Source organism: Lepidochelys kempii, chromosome 5 (assembly GCF_965140265.1).
Source record: "Lepidochelys kempii isolate rLepKem1 chromosome 5, rLepKem1.hap2, whole genome shotgun sequence".
In the NCBI taxonomy this organism is placed as follows: domain Eukaryota; kingdom Metazoa; phylum Chordata; order Testudines; family Cheloniidae; genus Lepidochelys; species Lepidochelys kempii.
Genome location: NC_133260.1, coordinates 18,414,712 through 18,435,760, shown reverse-complemented (window position 1 = coordinate 18,435,760; position 21,049 = coordinate 18,414,712). Strand labels below are relative to the sequence as shown.

The following is a 21,049-nucleotide window of genomic DNA, read 5'->3' as shown; positions in this document are numbered from 1 at the left end:
ATAGTGCACGACCATAAGGGAACATGGTAGCCGCAGGAAGCACAACTCTGCAGAGATAGCTGGGCATTCCATGTGCCTCAGAAAGGGTCTCTGAACTGGCTCCACATAGGCCAGCACTGAGGCATGTGATGGGGAGAATGCTATGTGCTCCAGGTTTACTTTGAACCAGTGGCTTCAACACCCTCTGTGAGCAGGTTGGCTTGGGTACAACTGCTATTGCTACCATGAGCCTTTGGCTGGTTGGGAAGTGGATTTCACCTCACCAATTTATCTGCATTTATCCTGCCTGGATCCTGACTACTCAAGCTCTACTGGTGAGAAGCAGATTTCAGCCAAAATTAATACAATGTAAAATATAATGTAGTGTTGCAACACATTGAAGAGCGACTAAATCAAATTTAACACATCCCAGAATTTTCTTGTACTGTTCTACTCACATATGATAGATGATTAATGTGAAGGAGTTTGAAATAACTCTAATTCACTTTTTACCATTTATTTTTTATACTCTTGTTGCGATCTACACTTCATTCAGTGTAGGAAACAAAAACTATCTAGTAAGTTTCACTTTGTTTTTCTAGTCAATTTCACCTTCCTGCTCCTCACAGTTATTGCAAATCTGCAACATTTGGTTTGCAAGCACTGTAGGGGAACTAATTCCATTTAACATTCATTTAAGGAGTGAAACTCCGGTTATACATAACCACTAGTTTGTAGTCTTAACAGGGTATATTACCCCTGGGGAAATTCTGCGCCACTGCACATGCGGAGAATTCGTGTCCCCTAGCAGATTTTTTTTCCTCTGCAAAAAATACATTCTGCCAGAGAGGCACTAGAGTTATGCGTTTCACCCACCAGTGGCTGCTGTGGTGCGAGAACAGAGGATAGACGCTCACCAACCGAAACAGCTGATTGAGGAATGCAGCCTCTGCTCTCTCCCTAAGCACCGGTTTCAGAGTAGCAGCCGTGTTAGTCTGTATTCGCAAAAAGAAAAGGAGTACTTGTGGCACCTTAGAGACTAACCAATTTATTTGAGCATAAGCTTTTGTGAGCTACAGCTCACTTCATCGGATGCATACTGTGGAAAATACAGAAGATGTTTGTTTTTATAAACACAAATGGGTGTTTATTGCCCCACCCTACTCTGGGGTTAGAGCAAATGCGGTTGTATTGCAGAGCTTGGCTGTAGACAATGGATCGTGTGGTGTGGTCAGGGTGAAAGCTGGAGGCATGTAGGTAGGAATAGCGGTCAGTAGGTTTCCGGTAGAGGGTGGTGTTTATGTGACCATCGTTTATTAGCACTGGAGTGTCCAGGAAGTGGATCTCTTGTGTGGACTGGACCAGGCTGAGGTTGATGGTGGGATGGAAATTGTTGAAATCATGGTGGAATTCCTCAAGGGCTTCTTTTCCATGGGTGCAGATGATGACGATGTCATCAATATAGCGCATGTAGAGTAGGGGCGTTAGGGGACGAGAGCTGAGGAAGTGTTGTTCTAAGTCAGCCATAAAAATGTTGGCATACTGTGGGGCCATGCGGGTACCCATAGCAGTGTCACTGATTTGAAGATATACATTCTCCCCAAATGTAAAATAGTTATGGGTAAGGACAAAGTCACAAAGTTCAGCCACCAGGTTAGCCGTGACATTATCGGGGATAGTGTTCTTGACGGCTTGTAGTCCATCTTTGTGTGGAATGTTGGTGTACAGGGCTTCTACATCCATAGTGGCCAGGATGGTGTTATCAGGAAGATCATCGATGGATTGTAGTTTCCTCAGGAAGTCAGTGGTGTCTCGAAGGTAGCTGGGAGTGCTAGTAGCGTAGGGCCTGAGGAGGGAGTCTACATAGCCAGACTATCTTGCTGTCAGGGTGCCAATGCCTGAGATGATCAGGCGCCCAGGATTTCCAGGTTTATGGATCTTGGGTAGTAGATAGAATATCCCAGGTCAGAGTTCCAGGGTGTGTCTGTGCGGATTTGATCTTGTGCTTTTTCAGGGAGTTTCTTGAGCAAATGCTGTAGTTTCATTCCTACCCATGACCGCTATTCATGCCTCCAGCTTTCACCCTGACCACACCACACGATACATTGTCTACAGCCAAGCTCTGCGATACAACCACATTTGCTCTAACCCCTCAGACAGAGACAAACACCTACAAGAGCTCTATCAAGTGTTCTTACAACTACAATACCCACCTGCGGAAGTGAAGAAACAGATTGATAGAGCCAGAAGAGTTCCCAGAAGTCACCTACTACAGGACAGGCCTAACCAAGAAAATAACAGAACGCCACTAGCCGTCTCCTTCAGCCCCCAACTAAAACCCCTCCAACTCATCATCAAGGATCTACAACCTATCCTGAAGGATGACACAACACTCTCACAAATCTTGGGAGACAGGCCAGTCCTTGCCTACAGACAGCCCCCCAACCTGAAGCAAATACTCATCAAGAACCACATACCACACAAAAGAACCACTAACCCAGGAATCTATCCTTGCAACAAAGCCCGTTGTCAACTGTGCCAACAAATCTATTCAGGGGACACCGTCACAGGGCCTAATAACATCAGCCACACTATCAGAGGCTCGTTCACCTGCACATCTACCAATGTGATATATGCCATCATGTGCCAGCAATGCCCCTCAGCCACGTACATTGGTCAAACTGGACAGTCTCTACGTAAAAGAATAAATGGGCACAAATCAGATGTCAAGAACTATAACATTCATAAACCAGTCGGAGAAGACTTCAATCTCTCTGGTCACGCGATTACAGACATGAAAGTTGCGATATTTCAACAGAAAAACTTCAAATCCAGACTCCAGGGAGAGGCTGCTGAATTGGAATTCATTTGCAATTTGGATACAATTAACTTAGGCTTGAATAGAGACTGGGAGTGGCTAAGTCATTATGCAAGGTAACCTATTTCCCCTTGTTTTCCTAATCCCTCCCCCCCTTCCTCAGACGTTTTTGTTAAACCCTGGATTTGTGCTGGAAATGGCCCACCTTGATTATCATACACATTGTAAGGAGAGTGATCACTTTACATAAGCTATTACCAGCAGGAGAGTGGGGTGGTGGGAGAGAAAACCTTTTGTAGTGATATAAACTTTTTGTAGTGATACACAGTGCATCTGTGTGTATAAAAACAAACATCTTCTGTATTTTCCACAGTATGCATCCGATGAAGTGAGCTGTAACTCACAAAAGCTTATGCTCAAATAAATTGGTTGGTCTCTAAGGTACCACAAGTACTCCTTTCCCTAAGCACCCTGTCTGCGGGGCCAGAAGAGGAGGCACATATGATGGGGGACAGACAGAGTGGGGCACATGGGGCTTCTGGGGGGGCCACAGACTGTGGTTCAGTGGAGGGGGACAGACTGGGGCAGAGGCTGAATGGGAGTGGGGTGCAGGGGCACATGGGATGGGGGGAGTGGGTGCACGGAGACAGGAGTACAGGGACACATGGGGATGGAGGATGGGTGCAGGGACACATGAGGTCAGGGGAAGGGAGGGTGCAGGGAGACATGGGGTGGGGCAGAGGTGCCTGATTGAATGAGAGAGGTTAGGGTCTGCATGAGGAAGGCTCCACTAATCCCTAATATCCCTCCCCCCAAAAAACCCCCAAACTGTTCCATACTTCTCCCACTCACACCCCAAAAGCCTCCAGCTTCACACCCAGCCTCCTTCCCAGCAATTACTTCCCTTTCCCTCGGCTCTTCCATTACCCCTGACTCCCCCAAGCCTTTGCATTGCTTCTGAGGAGTGCACAAAATGTGTTTCTGTATTGTAGTTTAAAGGAATTATTACTCAAAGTTCTTTATTAATATGCCTAGTAAGGAATCCATTTGTCAAAAAAATTTAAAAAAGAACATTTCCTGAACCTTTTTCATTGTCTGTATTGTTACAGACATACTTGTTGACAGGTATTTTGAAATAAATTACCAAGATAATTGAAACTGGTATGATGATTTATTTTGACAAATAAAATATGCAGAATTTTAAAATATTGTGTGCAGAATTTTTGTGTGTGTGCGTGCAGAATTCCTTCAGGAGTGGTATATGAAAAGCATAGAACTACAGCATGTAAGTGTGGTTAAAATGTTTCTCTGTGTGAGTTTTATTAGTAGTATTGATGCTTATCATTTACAGTTTAACCCTTGTTTTCCAAACTACTGGTTAACAAAGGTTGGTTACATCCCCTAGGCTTACACTGTGGAGCTCATTATTTCCATAGATGGGCAGCTTCAGTCCTACAGAGCCATTAAGCTCTATAGGGCTTAAGAGAACCAAAAACTTCCATAGAGCTGCTCTACTCCACAGTAGTGGAGTCCCTCTTCCATCTATCCTTCTAAAAGCAACACAGGAGCTTAGTTTTGATGCTGCAAAGTTTAACTGAAACTCTCAGTTTTATGAAGTGTTCAAATATCCCTGGGAGATTTTTAAAACCAGGATTTACCTGTAGATAGTGCCAACAATGTACAAATTATTTTATAGGGAAGAATGAAGTCAAAAATAGAAGTTCTTATTTGAGCAGTTTAAATCAGAAAAAAACCCCACATTCTTTAAAAAGTCCTTATCTAGATTATGTACGAGGGCTGTGTTTTAGGAGATTCAGTTCCAGGGGTGGTGAAAAAGCATCAAAGGTTTACATTAAAAAGAGAATAATATTTAAAGGTGTGTACTCCTGTTTCCCAAAGAAACCCTTTCATGTGCTTGTAGATGAACTCCTACATTACCATCACGCTCAAGGAGATCAATTTGATTTCTTTCTTAAGACGCTTAGACATGAAGGTCCATATTTTTAAAATGTATTTAGGCATAGGTGCTGCAACTCTGAATGCAGCAAAGTCTCATTTTCACAAGTGATTTAGGTACTTATGAGCCTTTGAGATTTTGGCTCCTAAATTATGTTTTCTTCTTCTGTTCATAAATAGGTAAAAAGGGAAAGATGTACTTTAAACAATGAAATTCACATTCCTTTAATTTACTGAAATTCAATACTGTGTTCATCTGATACTTGATTAGTAAGAGTTTTTTCAACAGTTAAATCGTAACAGGTGGTTTTATATCGTACTCCTCACACATAGATCTCAGGGTATTTTACAAAGAAAAGGAAACATCATTATCAGGGAAACTGAGGCAGAGACAGTTGAAGTATCTTGCCCAAAAGTCACCCAGCAGGTCAGTTACAGAACTGAGACTAGAACCCATATCACCTGGCTCCCAATCTAGTACCCTATACTTTGGCACACACTGCCTGTCCTTTCATATGCTCACCAAAGTATTGTTTATTTGCTCTCTCACATATGGTATTAACAAAGAAATAAAGCTTTAAAGATCATAAAATGTTTCATTCAGTTTATCATAGTGAATCAGTTGTTCCAGTGCCAGACTTATTCGTTTTTCACTTACTCAAAGTTTTTGCCGATAGTCGCACATTTAGTAAACTCTGGTATGCTTCTTTCCTGTTCTTTTTCACTTTTGATTTCATGAGTAAGTTTTAACACAAAGCTCCATGGAAGTGAGCCCAGTCATCTCATTACAAGGTTTAATGCCTTTTGAGTTGCATCAGTACAAAAATCATTGTAACTTATGCGTAAAAGATTAGAATGGGCATGTGTGGAAGTTCCAGTATTGAGCATTTGTCAAAACATCCATTAATCAGGCAATAACCTTGCTATTTATAATCATAAGGGGGAAAAAAGAGAGCACATTGCAAATGGGCCTTCTTGTTCGAATTATTCATTTGGGAATCAGTCAACCACTGATTCTTTTGACACAGAAGAGGTTGAATGAGAGCAGTGGATGATTGCACCTGAAATTTATGAGACTGACACAAATATCTTTCAAACACCGCAAAAGAAAATATAACAAATTCTTCACTTACAAAGCTGAAGTCATTCCAGATTTTTATATTCTGACATGCCCAAGAAGAGTATTTCCCAGGCAGTATGACCACTTTCTCATGGGATTAATCACTCTGTTTAATTTATGCTGACTTTCAAGTGTTAGTACCCGCCAATCATATTCAAGGCAATCACCACAAGAAAGGGGACCCCCAACAATTATTAAGACAAAGTGAGTGCTGTCCTTTATGCTTTTGAAGTGATTTATTCAATATTCAAACTGTACTGCTTGGGTTACTTCTGGAGCAAGCAGCTGAAGGCTGATTAGGTAATTAAGAAGACTTCTGGGATACTAAAAGTCCATGAAAACCTGAGATGAGGTGCAGGTAGACAGATTAAGGCATAATGTTTTGTTTGGGAGATCACATATTATGAAGAACCACCTATTTTGGTGTGATATTGCCAGTCACTGAGAAAAATAAAGTAATGTATTTATTGGACCTGCTAAAATAACCTATTCCGGGAGATTGTGGGTCTTTGGCTCCATCTAATGGATAGCCCATTAAGAGGTTGATGAGTCTGCTACTGCTTCCAGCTGGTGGATTTAGGGCCAGATTTGTAAAAGTATTGAGGTATCTAATGCTGCTGATAGAAACCTAGTGGGATTTTGAAAAGTACATAGGCACCTAATCCCATTGAAATTGGTACCTATCTGCATCTTGAACAGGAGAAGGAGGAGAACACTTACTGAGGAGTTGCAGGATCCCCCTACTTTAAAAATGTCTAGCTACTTATTGGCTAACTTGGGGAAGAAGGAAGCTGACTGGGTCCTCACCCTCCCTTTTTAAACCCTAGCCTAGGCCATATGGAGCTTCTTTGTGTTCTGTTCCAGCAGCCCCACTCTCTCTGTCCTGAATTGCTAGTTCAAAGCTGTGTTTTGCAGATGTTGTGGATCTGACCAATCACCAGTTTGGGGGTCAGAAAGGAATTTTTGATTCTCAGAAGGACCAGATTGGCAGAGGCATGGAGAATTTTTATGCCCTTCTCACAGCATCTTGGAGACACAGTTAAGTTAAATAGGAACAGTATTTAATTATTGATAGTACTTGGTAAGGATGTTAGTTCATTGCAACTTGTGGCCAGAAGTAAAAAACCTGGGATTTTACTGATGGACCTTGTGCTAATGGGATAGGGATGGTCCTGTGGCCTTTGAGGGCGGAGGTTCCCCCTTTTAGTACCTTGTGCCGTGTTATAGAGTGAGTGGGTGGTAGAACTCAGAAGAGTGAGTGAGTCCTAGGGGTTGGCTGAGGAGAGCCTACCCCGAGTTATGGGTTAGATAGTAGGAGCCCTGTAATCCCAGCACTTAAAATGCCTGGTACGGGCGGGTGATTCCCTCCCCTGTGTTTAAATTTAATTAAGTTGTGGCCTGTCACTTAAAATCCATCCCTGCAATGTCTACATCAATTCCTTTTGCTTACATTTCTAATACTAAAGTTCAGCTCAGGTACTTGGTGATTGCCACTCCCCTACCTGACCATCACTAAATTTAGGGTTACAAGATATTGGATCGTAAGCCTTTCGCTAGTGCACTACTGAATACATTGCCTATTCTGCCTGTCATAAATGTAAAGGGAAGGGTAAACCCCTTTAAAATCCCTCCTGGCCAGAGGAAAAATCCTCTCACCTGTAAAGGGTTAAGAAGCTAAAGGTAACCTCGCTGGCACCTGACCAAAATGACCAATGAGGAGACAAGATACTTTCAAAAGCTGGGAGGAGGGAGAGAAACAAAGGGTCTGGGTCTGTTGGTATGCTGCTGTGCCAGGGATAGACCAGGAATGGAGTCTTAGAACTTTTAGTAAGTAATCTAGCTAGGTATGCGTTAGATTATGATTTTTTAAATGGCTGAGAAAAGAATTGTGCTGAGTAGAATGACTATTTCTGTCTGCGTGTCTTTTTTTATAACTTAAGGTTTTGCCTAGAGGGATTCTCTATGTTTTGAATCTAATTCCCCTGTAAGGTACCTACCATCCTGAATTTACAGGGGTGATTCCTTTAATCCTATTTACTTCTATTTCTATTAAAAGTCTTCTTGTAAGAAAACTGAATGCTTTTTCATTGTTCTCAGATCCAAGGGTTTGGGTCTGTGGTCACCTATGCAAATTGGTGAGGATTTTTACCAAACCTTTCCCAGGAAGTGAGGTGCAAGGGTTGGGAGGATTTGGGGGGGGAAAGACGTGTCCAAACTACGTTTCCCAGTAAACCCAGTTAGAGTTTGGTGGTGGCAGTGGTTATTCCAAGGACAAAGGATCAAATTAATTTGTACCTTGGAGAAGTTTTAACCTAAGCTGGTAAAAGTAAGCTTAGGAGGTTTTCATGCAGGTCCCCACATCTGTGCCCTACAGTTCAGAGTGGGGGAGGAACCTTGACACTGCCTAATTGGCGGAAACTTAACACTAGAGGGGAAAAATGCACAGGAACAAATTTTTTTTAATGGCAGGTGACTGACTAAAGATTTAACATGTCAGAATTAGTGAGCAGAGTGTAGGTGAGGCACTCAAACGTGCGTGACAAATCTAGTTTATCACCTGTCTCATCCATATATTACAAATATTATGTTACCACACCTTGTACATATCTATATAATGATTGCCACTGTCTGTCACTCTGAAGCTTAACGTCATGTTTGAACCCAGAGCAGAGAGAGGTTCCTGGGACAAGAGGTAGGAAAGTGGGGAGGTAGGGAAGTGTTACTGCTGGGTCCAAACAACTGGGAAGGAAGGTTGGTATGTTGCGGTTAGGTAATAAAAGCCAAAGTTGTAACATGTAATGGGTCCAGTACTATTCAACGTACTCATAAATGATCTGGAAAAAGGGGAAAACAGTGAAGTGGCAAAATTTGCAGATGATACGAAACGACTCAAGATAGTGAAGTCCCAGGCAGACTGCAAAGAGCTACAAAAGGATATCTCAAAACTGGGTGACTGGGTGACAAAATGGCAGATGAAATTCAATGTTGATAAATGCAAAGTAATGCACATTGGAAAACATAATCCCAACGATACATATAAAATGATGGGGGGGGGTCTAAATTAGCTGTTACCACTCAAGAAAGAGATTTCAGAGTCACTGTGGATAGTTCTCTGAAAATATGCACTCAATGTGCAGCAGCAGTAAAAAAAATGAACAGAATGCTAGGAATCATTAAGAAAGGGATAGATAATAAGACAGATAATATCATATTGCCTCTATATAAATCCATGGTACGCCCACACCTTGAATACTGTGTGCAGATGTGGTTGCCCCATCTCAAAAAAGATATATTGGAATTGGAAAAGGTTCATAAAAGGGCAACAAAAATGATTAGGGGTATGAAACGGCTAAGGGGGAATATGATAGAGGTCTATAAAATCATGACTGATGTGGAGAAAGTAAATAAGGAAGTGTTATTTACTCCTTTCTAGAACACAAGGACTAGGGGTCACCAAATGAAATTAATAGGCTGCAGGTTTAAAACAAACAAAAGGAAGTATTATTTCACACAACGCACAGTCAACCTGTGGAACTCCTTGCCAGAGGATGTTGTAAAGGCCAAGACTATAACAGGGTTCAAAAAAATAACTAGATAAATTCATGGAGGATAGGTCCATCAATGGCTATTAGCCAGGATGGGCAGGGATGGTGACCCTAGCTTCTGTTTGCCAGAAGCTGGGAATGGGTGACAAGGAATGGATCACTTGATGATTACCTGTTCTATTCATTCCCTTTAGCGCACCTGGCATTGGCCACTGTTGGAAGACAGGATACTGGACTAGCTGGACCTTTGGTCTGACCCAGTATGGCCGTTCTTATGTGCGTATTGCAGGTAGACAATGTGCATGTTTTGCACTTGCATTCTTTCTATGTGTGTTGCCTAACAGTTTCTTCCAGTAAGCTCTGTCGCCTCATAACACGAATTACATCCAGACAACAGTGCAGGCTTTTAACTAGTATAAGTGTATGCACTGGATGCTCGGCTAGTGATTATTGATAAGCTGTACTGGCAAAGTAGATAGGGCTTTTAAACTGTAGAAGCTGAGCTGAAGAGTGGAGGGATGGTTTTATGGTTAAGACATAAGACAGAAATTCTGGGTTTGGTTTCTAACTCAGCCAGAGACACACTGTATGATACTGGAAAGTCACTTGAGGTGAAATCCTGGCTGACAAAACTCACATTGATTTCAATGGGGGCAGGATTTCACTCTTGCGCTTTCTATGCCTCAGTTTGTCATCTGTAAAATAGGAATAACACCACTTCCTTTTCCCATCCTTTGGCATATTTTCAACTGTAAGCTCCTTATGGCAGTAATTCTCATGTACGAGGTGAATATGCAGTGCCTAGCTTAATAATAGCAAATTATAACATGCCCACAAGTTTATGGGTAAAAAACAATAGTAAGTTATCCTCATGTTTACATTTTCATTTGCATCCCATTGTCCATGTCTATCTTTTTTGACTGTAAGATCTTTGGGGCAAGAACTCTTTCTTATTGTGTATTGTACAGTGCCGAACACATAGATAGTTCCTGGAAAGAGGTTTATATATGCACACATATATGGTGTGTACAGAAGTGGTAGCAAAATTGCAGAGTCATGTGATAAACTACATTTATGTAGCACCTTTGACAGCCTCACCTATACAAGAATACTAATACATTCTACACACCATTTCTTCTACTCTTTGGTAGCCTTGCTTATCTTATACCTTGTTATTCTATCCTAATCTATTCCACACTACTCAAGTTCTTATGTTACCCTCATTACCATAGTATCTAAGCACCTTCCAATGGTACATTAATTTGTTGGTTACTTTTTCTGCTGCAACCCCATTCATCTACCAATTGATACTCATGCCCATTTGCATCAACTCTCAAATGTTTCACTTATGCCACTATGTTGCCTATTGGCCTGATTTTCAGATGGGCTGAGCACCTGCAGTTCCCATGGATTTTAACTGGAATTGCTGATGCTCAACCCTTCTGAAACCAGGCCACATGTGTGTTCCTGCTCCAGTCAGAATCCTTCTCTCACTCCCATTTCCAAGCTCTCTGCCATTCTCCCCTAAGATGTCCCTGCTGTCCCAGTTCATGAAGGTATGCATTTTTCTTCATTTAAGAAGCTCATAAAAGCCATTTCCCTGAGGCCCTCAAAAGTGAGTTTATAATGTTATTTCTATTAATTAAATTATCTCCAACCATGGATTTAGGTTGCTAAGGATTTACCACAGAAGTGAGTCAGCATGGATTTGTGCAAGGTAAATCATGTCAGGCAAATCTGATTGCTCATTAATGAACAAACCTATTGCTCTGGAATCCAAATTATACTTAATTAAATATTTAACATATTTCAAAACAACACCCAGAGCATAAACAAACCAAACACACACTACAGTGCATTTCAGTCATAGGGAGGTCAGATAAGTATTAAGTTTGAGCCCTGAAACAAAGGCCTAGATTCTCAGTTACACCGGTTGTCCACTGGGTATAGCTGAAATGGAGGGCCTGAAAGGAGATGGTTGAAGAGCCCCTATTCTGGGGCTGGATTTACAGTGGTCCCATCATAGATTAGAGCATCTTTTGGGCTGCTCTAATCCACAGTGGCTGGTAATGGCCTATACTAGCTGGGGGCACACCCACCAGGAGAAATCCTCTGTTAGGAAGATGCCTGGCCTTCCAGCTCATTTGCATCAGCAGAATGGTACAAAAGGGCCAAAATAAATAATAGGATCTGGCTTAAATAATTTAAAAAAGGGTGAGAGAAGAAATATGTTAATAAATTACGCCTTTAAAAGTTGAATTTAAGTGCTGATATTCATTATTTGGGACCTTGGGCCAAATTATGAAAAACGGCCCTTAACTTAAATTCTTATATGTACCTACAAATATACACTTGGTCATGAAGATTCACAGTCTGATTTGAATATGTAAATATGGGTTCTGAACAGACAGCCATTTTGATTCTTTACTAGGTCCTAAACTTTCAGAAAATGATTATTAGGTCACCATCTCCATGCAGAATCCTCCAGTGCAGGATCATTCTCTGTTGCACACAAGACAGTATAGGATAGTTTGAAATGTGCCAAGAGATAGGGCTTTCCAACCCTTCCACTAGGAGACATCTCTAATAATGCTCATATTCAGGAAGCTTTTTCCTGATATTTACCTATTTTCCCCTTTCTGAATTGTATTCTATTATCCCCAGTTATGGGGTAATTTCCTTTCATTATGCAAAATAATTCCTTTTCCTCCATGAGGTTTCAAAATTTAAGATACCTGTAGACTGTTACTGGTATCATGTTGCCCACTTATTTACTGCTTTGCTAAAATACATATTTATCTCCTTCACTCTTCAACACATCTGGGCTACATGACCATTTTTGTTGTCTTTTTCTAATTTGTCAGTATCTCTTTGGTAACAAGGTACCCAGAACTGAATGTGGTATTCCAGGTCCAGAGCTGAATAGGACCCCTTCCTGAGATGAGGTAAATACCTTTGACTTCTTAGCATCAGGCAGAAACATGGCCACAGAAAGTGACTATCAAGGTCCCTCTCCTGTGGTGTACATCTATATAGATGGAGCTGAAAATAAATTGCTGTAATTGCAACTATTATATCACACTGAAAAATTATGTCTAATGTTCTGATCGCTATCACCCTATGTCAGTATTACTAATTCACCAGGAGTCAGACTCTTGAGAATGTCTGGAGGACAGCATGAGGGTTTGTAGAACTGGGCAGGAGATGAAGGCGGAGAGGAGTAGTCAGAGCTGGGCAGTGAGTGGGTGAAGGTGATGCACCAGGAGAGTGGGAATGCAACAGGTGTGGTGTTTGCAGAATGAGGAGTTGGAGACATTATTTGGGACCCAGGAGAAGTGGAGTTGGGAGAGGGAGGGATGAAAGACAGTGGAGTATAGGGGAGATGGTCTGTGAATGCCACGGTTGTTGAATGGGTTAGTAGGAATTTGTTCTTTGGAGCACAGAGGGAAGTCTGAAGTTTCACCATTTATTTTAGGTATTAGATTTTTATTATCATATTATGTATTAACAATACCACTTAATATGCATGGTTTGTGGGACATTTTACAACAGTTGGGATAAGTCCATCTAATGCCTATCTTTTTTCCTTTCTGTCTGTTAGTGTATTTTGATCCATATCTTCTTGAAAACAATATTTCCATTAGGAAAAGAATTCTGTCTAATCATTTTGTAGTAATTTTCTTGTAATGGTCTCTAATAGAGTTAGGTGAATAACGTAAGAAATTTTGGAAGATGTTTGTTCTAATTTTTAAAAGCATTCTTTGGGCTCTTGGTTACATCACTTCAGGGTTAATTTTTTGTGAACATTTGAGCAACTGAATTTAATTAGCACAGTTGCTCACTAAAAATTATTTTCAAAGTTGTACACAAGAGTATTCACAGACATTAAGTATAAAAAGTACACATGCCAAAATTCACAAAGTTAAGTCCCTCAACCAATTAGGGAACAAATGCATATATCTGGAAAATCACAACTAAATAACACTGTTTACATTTTGAATATTTGTGATCAAACCAGAGTATAAACATCCAAAAAAGCATTTGTCCAATACATTTGAATACTGATGAAATCTTGAACAGCTAAAGAATGTTCAGAAAGTTAAAAAGAAAAAGAAAAAAAAAGGAAGCTACATTCAGCGAATAAGTTATTTGTAACTAAATATTTGCTCAGCTCTAAATAGTTTCCTCACATTTTGGTAGAAGTTTTAGAGTAATTTCTGGAACTACAATAAATTAGAACAATTGAAGCCGCATGATGCCATGTTATGAGGCATCTCTTCAGTTGCTAGTTAGAATATCTATAATGAAAGGTGCTCATTAAAAACTTTCAAGAATTTGGTTGTATAACCATCTTCTCCTGGGGCCTTGCCAAAGTCCAGAGAACATACTGACCTATATAACTCTGTTAATATAATTTCTGTTTCTAATACCTTCCGGTCAGTGGAGGTGAGACACTTCAATTCAATCTCAGTAAAGTTACGAAACGATTTAAAGTAGGATGATTAAATTTGGAAGAATATAAATCCATTTTGGAATCTAGAAAAATGTGTTTAATCATTAACTGTTAGACCTATACAGTCATTAGTAATCACTTTTATCCTTATGTTCCACTAACCTTCTTTGATGGCCCATTCAGACCTCTTTCCATTTTGCATAATAACTTTAATCTCCATCAAAACACTTTCAAGTCAGCCTTTATCTACATAACACTTTGAGTCTTTGGACTTTGGCGGCAAAGCTTACATGTAGCTCCCTGCAAGTACCTTCATGGGCACAATTTTGAGAAATTCTGAATATTATACATTTAAGGGACATGGAATATATTAAATGGATTCAGTGCTGTTCATATGAGTTACTGGGTTGTCCAGAAAAAAACAGCTCTTTTATCATATTGGTGCTGAGAATGGGAAAACTACAGTAACATCTAGCTCTGCATATTTAATTACTTAAGAATTAACCGTAGATGATAATTGTGACAATATTGTCATTATCATCAGTCACGGACTACCAATATTTAAGGGATTTAAAACACTCCTGAGAGATTTTTGATATACGTTTCTATATGTTAGTTTTTTGCATTATGGTTGTTTTTGTTTTTTGTTTTTTTTCTAATTTTTCAAATGACTTTGCCAAGCCAATTTACTTAAAAATACAAATGCCCTAATAGCCACAGAGAAGCCGCTTGGTGAAGTCACAGTGAGCAATTTCTTCACAGTGCCTTTTATTGTGACACCCCCCCCCCCCAAAAAAAACCCCACCCCACCAAAAACAAAAAAAAAGTCCTCCTATGTATAAAGAAAGATTTTATCTGTATGAGATTTCTCTTGAGAACAGGGTGACCACAGAAATTAATCATATCTGGTTTCTTGTGCTACTGGATGCTATTACCAAAAAGGTGTATCTAGTGATCACAGAAGACGACTGGAAGACAAGAAGTTCTATGTTCCATTCCCAGCTGTTACAACAACTATCTGTATAAATTCTAGCGAATCATTTAACTTTTGTGCCCAGCCTTAACATACAGGTGCATTATGAGACTTAATATTTGTAAAGCATTTGAGCAAGCCTAGAGCATCACATACAAATGTTAAATAACAATAATAACAAAGAAAAATAATATCCTTGAAAGAAAAAATGCTATAGAAGTAAAACAAAGAAAACTGATTATTTCTCATGACTTCATTCAAACTGTGAACCCTTTCCCCAATGCTTGAATACCAGTATTTCATCATCAAAGTACCAGTTCCCTGCATACCAGGCCCAGCATCAAGATGAACCATCAGAGTGTGCAATGAATAATGGGATAACAGAATATCTCCTTAAATCTTTTTGACAGATACAAAATATGAGTTTTGTGAGTGCCATTAAATTCAAACACTTGGGCCAGCTCAGGGAATAGCATTTCCAGCTCCTGCTCTCTTCAAAATAGGGGGCCACATGGTGAAGTGCTTATTTAGTATTTAGATTTGCTCTGAAGTGTAGGAGCCAAGCTGATATGCTACCAAAGTTGCAGTCCAAAAATATAAAATGCTGATTATATTTTGGAGTCTATCTTCAGCTCAATGAGCTTTTCATTGGATCATCAGTTAAAGGTCTACTACATGACATGACCACTTGATTAAGAAAACTTGATCCTCCCTGATCTGGCTATTATTATAGTTTTCAGCATATGGTCAAGGACAGAGAATAATTTCAACCAATCGGTGACGAACAAATAAATGCATGATCTCAGTTTAGTAGATGAATTATTTGTTCTAAATTCCATGGAGACAAACGATTTTTATTTCCTCTTTTCCCAACTCGATCATTGATGTATCTCATTGTTTTGTAAAAGCCAAGCAGAACATGATTTAGCAATAATTTCAAACACATTAAGAGAGTGTATGTGCTCATTAGAATCAAACACTGTATATAAGATATTTTATTGATTATTGTTTCCAAAGTTATAAATGTAATGTAACTAAGGTTCCATCTAGACTGTAAGTACAATTTTATTCTGGTAACCTGGTTATAACACCTTCATTGACATTCATGCTACAGAATTATAGTTATCACCTGGTTACAGGAAGATAACCAAGTACCAGTTTTGGTCAACTGCAGGAGTCAAACCTCAGTAGCCAATGCTGTTAGTAGCTGAATATTAACCATTGTTTGTGTTGGCACAAACCATACTATGGCAAACTCAGCCATTAAGTGGCTACAAATTTGGTTTGTACACAAGGACTTAGTGATAGCCTAGGAAAAGTCTCAAAAATTAGTAAACTCCAGAAGAAACTTCTTTCTTTTAAAATCACTAAAAAACAAAGAACTACCTACCCAAGTTTTCAATGGAATAGTAGCGCTGTTTGCTGTCTACTCGCACTGTCTCAGCATATGGGCTGCCCACTCCATAGCCAATGATGTATCCGCGTACAACAATGTTTGGATTCAGCGGTGGAGTCCAACTCATGACGATACTGGTTGTCAATGGCCTGACATGAAGAGAGCTTGGCTGATCAGGAACCTGAGATTCTGGGATACAAATAAAGGATCCATTAATATCCTGCTCATTGAGTTTTACCATTCACAAAGGCAGAGTTGAGATTAAGAAATATGTTATAAGAAAGTAACCAGGAATCTCACAGCTACATACATAGTCTACCTGCAATTTCCCTTCTGAACATTCAGAATTGTTTTGAACTACATTCTTCGGCAACAAGTACATTAAGCAGCTTCTTCAACATATAAGGTCTCCTTTCCTCTTTTTAAGAAAAATAGAATATCCCTCTGTTCATCCCATTTTTAGTGTATGAATACAAAGCAGATCTGAAATTATGCAGGAAAGTGGAAAATGGAAATGTTTGAAATTGATAAAAAATTTTCCATAACAAATATTGAATCTTCCTGGTTTATTTGCAAGTCAAATAAGATGCTGAAATCAACTAGATGACTTATCATGGGCCAGTAGTTTAACTACAGTATTTAATGAGCTGGTTGACTTTGTAAGTGATATAATAGCATTTATAACAGCAGTGACCTATCTCATGCCTGTGAAAACTTAATGTTAATTACGAGCAAGCAAGCTTGAACTTTCTTGGACATGCCTCTCTTGGCTTGGAGGCTGCTCTGAATAATACAACAGCACTCGGATAATAAAATGAAATAATACAATGATATCTTTTATACAAAAATAAAGGGAGTACTTGTGGCACCTTAGAGACTAACAAATTTATTCGAGCACAAGCTTTCATGAGCTACATGCATGCATCCGATGAAGTGAGCTGTAGCTCACGAAAGCTTATGCTCAAATAAATTTGTTAGTCTCTGTAAGGTGTCACAAGTACTCCTTTTCTTTCTGCGGATACAGACTAACACAGCTGCTACTCTGAAATCTTTTATACAGGTTCTCTCAAGGCATATTCATTTCTTATGTAGAACTTAATGACTTGACGTGTAACTAGCACACTTTGTCTTCAGTGAACCCATTTTTACTTTAAAGAATAGATGAATAAATGCCTTTTGTTGGAGTGTATGATAGCTACTATATCACAAGTCTCTTTAGAAGAGCAGTACAGTAGCTTGTCTTTTTGAGAGCAGAAAGAGACAAGCTACTATTTTTCCCCACTGAAGAGGCCTGTAATATAATAGGCAAATGCATGCGGGGAGTGGTACAAAATGCTGGTGTAAAACTCCAACAAAAGATATTTTGAGATTGTGAAGCATTCCCACTATAAACCTTGGAAAAGACCATAAAAAGATGAACTTAACACTTTTCAGTCCTATTGTCATATATGGTACAATGGTGTCTTTGGTATTTGATGTGCTTTGAAATGAATTCTGTTTAATGCATTTAAAATCTTTTGAAGAACTATTGAATCTGATTAGTACATTACCAGTCTGATATACAAGTTTTAAAAGTTCTTTGCACTCAGTTTTCTTAAAGTTGCTATACATGGTCATAAACTTTAAGAATGAAGGAAATGCACTGAAGAATAGCTACTGACAAAACAAAAACCAGATTACACCAGCAGTGCCACAGCAAATCAAATACAATTGTCATTCATCTCCTTCTGACCTCCAGACTTTGCTTCAATGCAGAATCTAAAGTTACTTGAACGACGGTCTTTGAATACTGATGATTTTTAAAATTACAAAAGTGGTTCTTACGTGAAAAAGACATATAGTAGCAGTTTAGCACCTTGTAATAGGAAGTCGTAGAATGAAGTGATACTGGATTCCTTGTGCATGGTAGAAGCAGTAAATCTCAAGCAGTTCATGAAATCTGAACATTCAAAAAGCTCTTGGCATCAAGCAATAATCTTTTCATCTCACTTACATAATATATAGAGATTTTAACACCAGCATAGACACCCCTAGGTAGCTGTTGGGTTCAAACAATTTTATTCTGATAGGCTGAACTGTTAGTATGAAGGAATTCAAATATACGTGTCACACAATTTTAAACAGCGGTGCTACTGTTGTCTCAGTAGGAAAAAATATAAGGAATTTACCCTTCTTGTGAAATACAGAGACAAAAATGAACCTAGGGTGAACTCAACCATTTTGGACTATTTTGCCCACATAAAAGTTTTATGAACATGGAAACACAGGACATTTCAGGGGCAGAATGCATTTTAGAGACAGAAGAATTCTATACATAATTCTAGCTTAAATCTAGCACCTGTCCTACTCCTTTTACATTGTTACTTAGATGATGCCAAAAGGTTTAGGCGAACTGCAAATGTGGTTAACCCTAATCTTTCTGAATATAGCTAAGTGCTTAGCGTTAACCATCCACTCTTGGCAGAGCTTGTTTCCTTCTGGCAAACTCATGGGAACTAAATGAATTGGTTTACTTTTGAAGGTTTTGTTCACAACCAGAAGGAACAGAAATGTAACATCACTCAGATTCTGCAAAAAACCACTGCAAATGCTAAGACTCCACCCAGAAACCTTAATTATATGCCAGGCTGTGGAATTTCCATGCACAGATGCTGGAGCTGGTAGAGCTAGGGGTGCTACTGCACCCCTGGCTTGAAATGGTTTCCCTCAGACACAGGGTTTACCGTTTGGTTCAATGGCTCTCAGCACCCCCGACTATTCAGATTGTTCTACCGCCTCTGTTTCCATGGCTGGTAGTGGTTTAATTACGACTAGAAATGATGCAGAACACAGTCCTTTTGCTTAAACTTATTATCTGATATTTTTCTACCCTGGAGTAAATGAAGCAATCTATCTACACTCCTCATCTAGCCAACTAACTCTGAAATGTATTGCCTTTGGGCTGACTAGACCCACAGTTTCTTTTTGTGATTAAACCATTTCATCACATTGCCAGCCATTATTTCTTTAGGTCCCATATCTAAAATGATCCAAAATACTTCCCCTTACACAATTACAATCCGCCTTGGATATCCAAGTAGGTTCTTTATCTGCTCAAGTAGCTCATCCCAATATCACCCATTGTCAATTCTGAATATAAGCTTCTTGGATGATAATGCACTGTAAACTTCCTTAAACACCAAATATATTACTTTAGGCCAGATCCCAAGGTGGTGTAAATTGGTGTAGCTCCATTGACTTCCATGGAGCTATGGTTGTTTCTGCCAGCTGAGTATCTGGCCCACTGTGTCCACAGCCACATTCATTCATCAATGAATACTTCCTAGTTCACCACTGTTCTCTTTATCTCTTCTACTTTATTAAATGTCTATATCTGTTTACTGAAGCTGGTCAGAAAAATTAAAATGGAACTATTTTCCATAGGAAAATGCTGTTGTTAAAACCAAATGCTTTGTAAAACGGTGTCAATTTTGTAAACATTTCATTCCAGACAAAAACTGAAAAAAGGGCCCAATGTCTTCACCATGCATTAAGCAGTGGGGCCCTTTCTCCAGATGGATGTAGGAGGTAAACTGCCCCTTTCAACTTCAGTAATGGGGTTTGTGCAGAAGCTGGTTGAAAGGGGGCCATTGCCTCTTTAAGGCTCGCCCTCCCCCCCCACCCCGACCTCCATGGATTACCTTTCCCAGGTAGCAAGCAGGAAAACAGTACAGCCAGAAGAGGTCTGGGTGGGGAATGCTGCCCCCTCCCTTCCCAGCTAGCCGGAAGGCGGGGGTGGGGGTGGAGGTTAAAAGAAAGGAGGAGTGTTTATATGCATGGAAATTCTGGAAAAGCCCTCTTTAACCTGGACAAGGTATGCAGCTCCCAGAAGGACTTAAAATATCAGCTTTGGGCATTACACTAGTCACCCCCTTTTCTTGGGGGGGCAGAAGACGGGAGCTGGGAAGGAATTTTCCCTCACCACCAAATTGGCCTAGGTGAGATGGGTTTATTGCCTTAGGTGAGTTGCTGACCTATTGAGGCAGAAAACGGGGAGGGGGGAGAGGCTGCAATGTCACAATTCATTGTGTAATGATGTGGCAGATGTCCAGTGCAAGTATTCCATTGGGAATGGATATGGATCAGATAAAAAATGGATGGGTAAAGGAGCTACAGAAGACACACTTTAAATAAGCAGAAAAAGGGGGTTTGGGGCTCTTACAATTGGTAGGGCAAGAAGTCAACTCCTCCTCCTTCATAGCCCCGCTCTCATATGAGAGGCTCAGTGGCAGAGTCCCAGCAGGAGGGTGGCTGGGACCAGAATGGAAAAGGGGAACAGATGATAGCAGCCCCCAAGAAATGATCATGGAATTACCTGCACTGTACAATTTTATCAGCCAAGTATTCCCAGGTATTTTAAAAATAAAATTGCAGCCTAAATAATACCACATTCAGGGTCTCCTGTCTTCCTCCTATCATAGATGGGCAATGTTGTAACGGAATATTTCAGCATCATTTCCAGAATGAAACATTTCAATTTTTTTCATTGTGAAGTGATTTTTCATTTTGATATTTTCTTTTTTATAATATATAATATGACCTTTTTTAAAAAGTCAAAATTGAAGCCAAAGTATATGTGGTGCTTGATTTGAAATGATTTTTAAAATCATCCCTTGGAGAATTTTTAAAAGTTGATTTTGTTCTGATTCAAAACAACGCCAAATTTCAAGATCTGAAACACTTTGTGCAGCATAATTTACATCCTTCACACAGCTCTACTCTTTACATACCTTTTACATTTAGCCCCTAGTAACTCTCACTTCCCCATCA

The 21,049-nt window shown here is 39.7% G+C and overlaps 1 protein-coding gene across 1 annotated transcript in view; it reads right to left on the bottom strand.

Annotated features, from left to right (window-relative positions):
- Window positions 1–21,049, bottom strand: part of DCC (DCC netrin 1 receptor) — a 958,218-nt gene that overhangs the window by 134,644 nt on the left and 802,525 nt on the right. Inside the window, exon 15 of the mRNA XM_073343560.1 lies at window positions 16,235–16,429. Coding sequence (XP_073199661.1) covers window positions 16,235–16,429 — 195 coding nt within the window. The remainder of the gene's footprint in view (window positions 1–16,234; window positions 16,430–21,049) is intronic.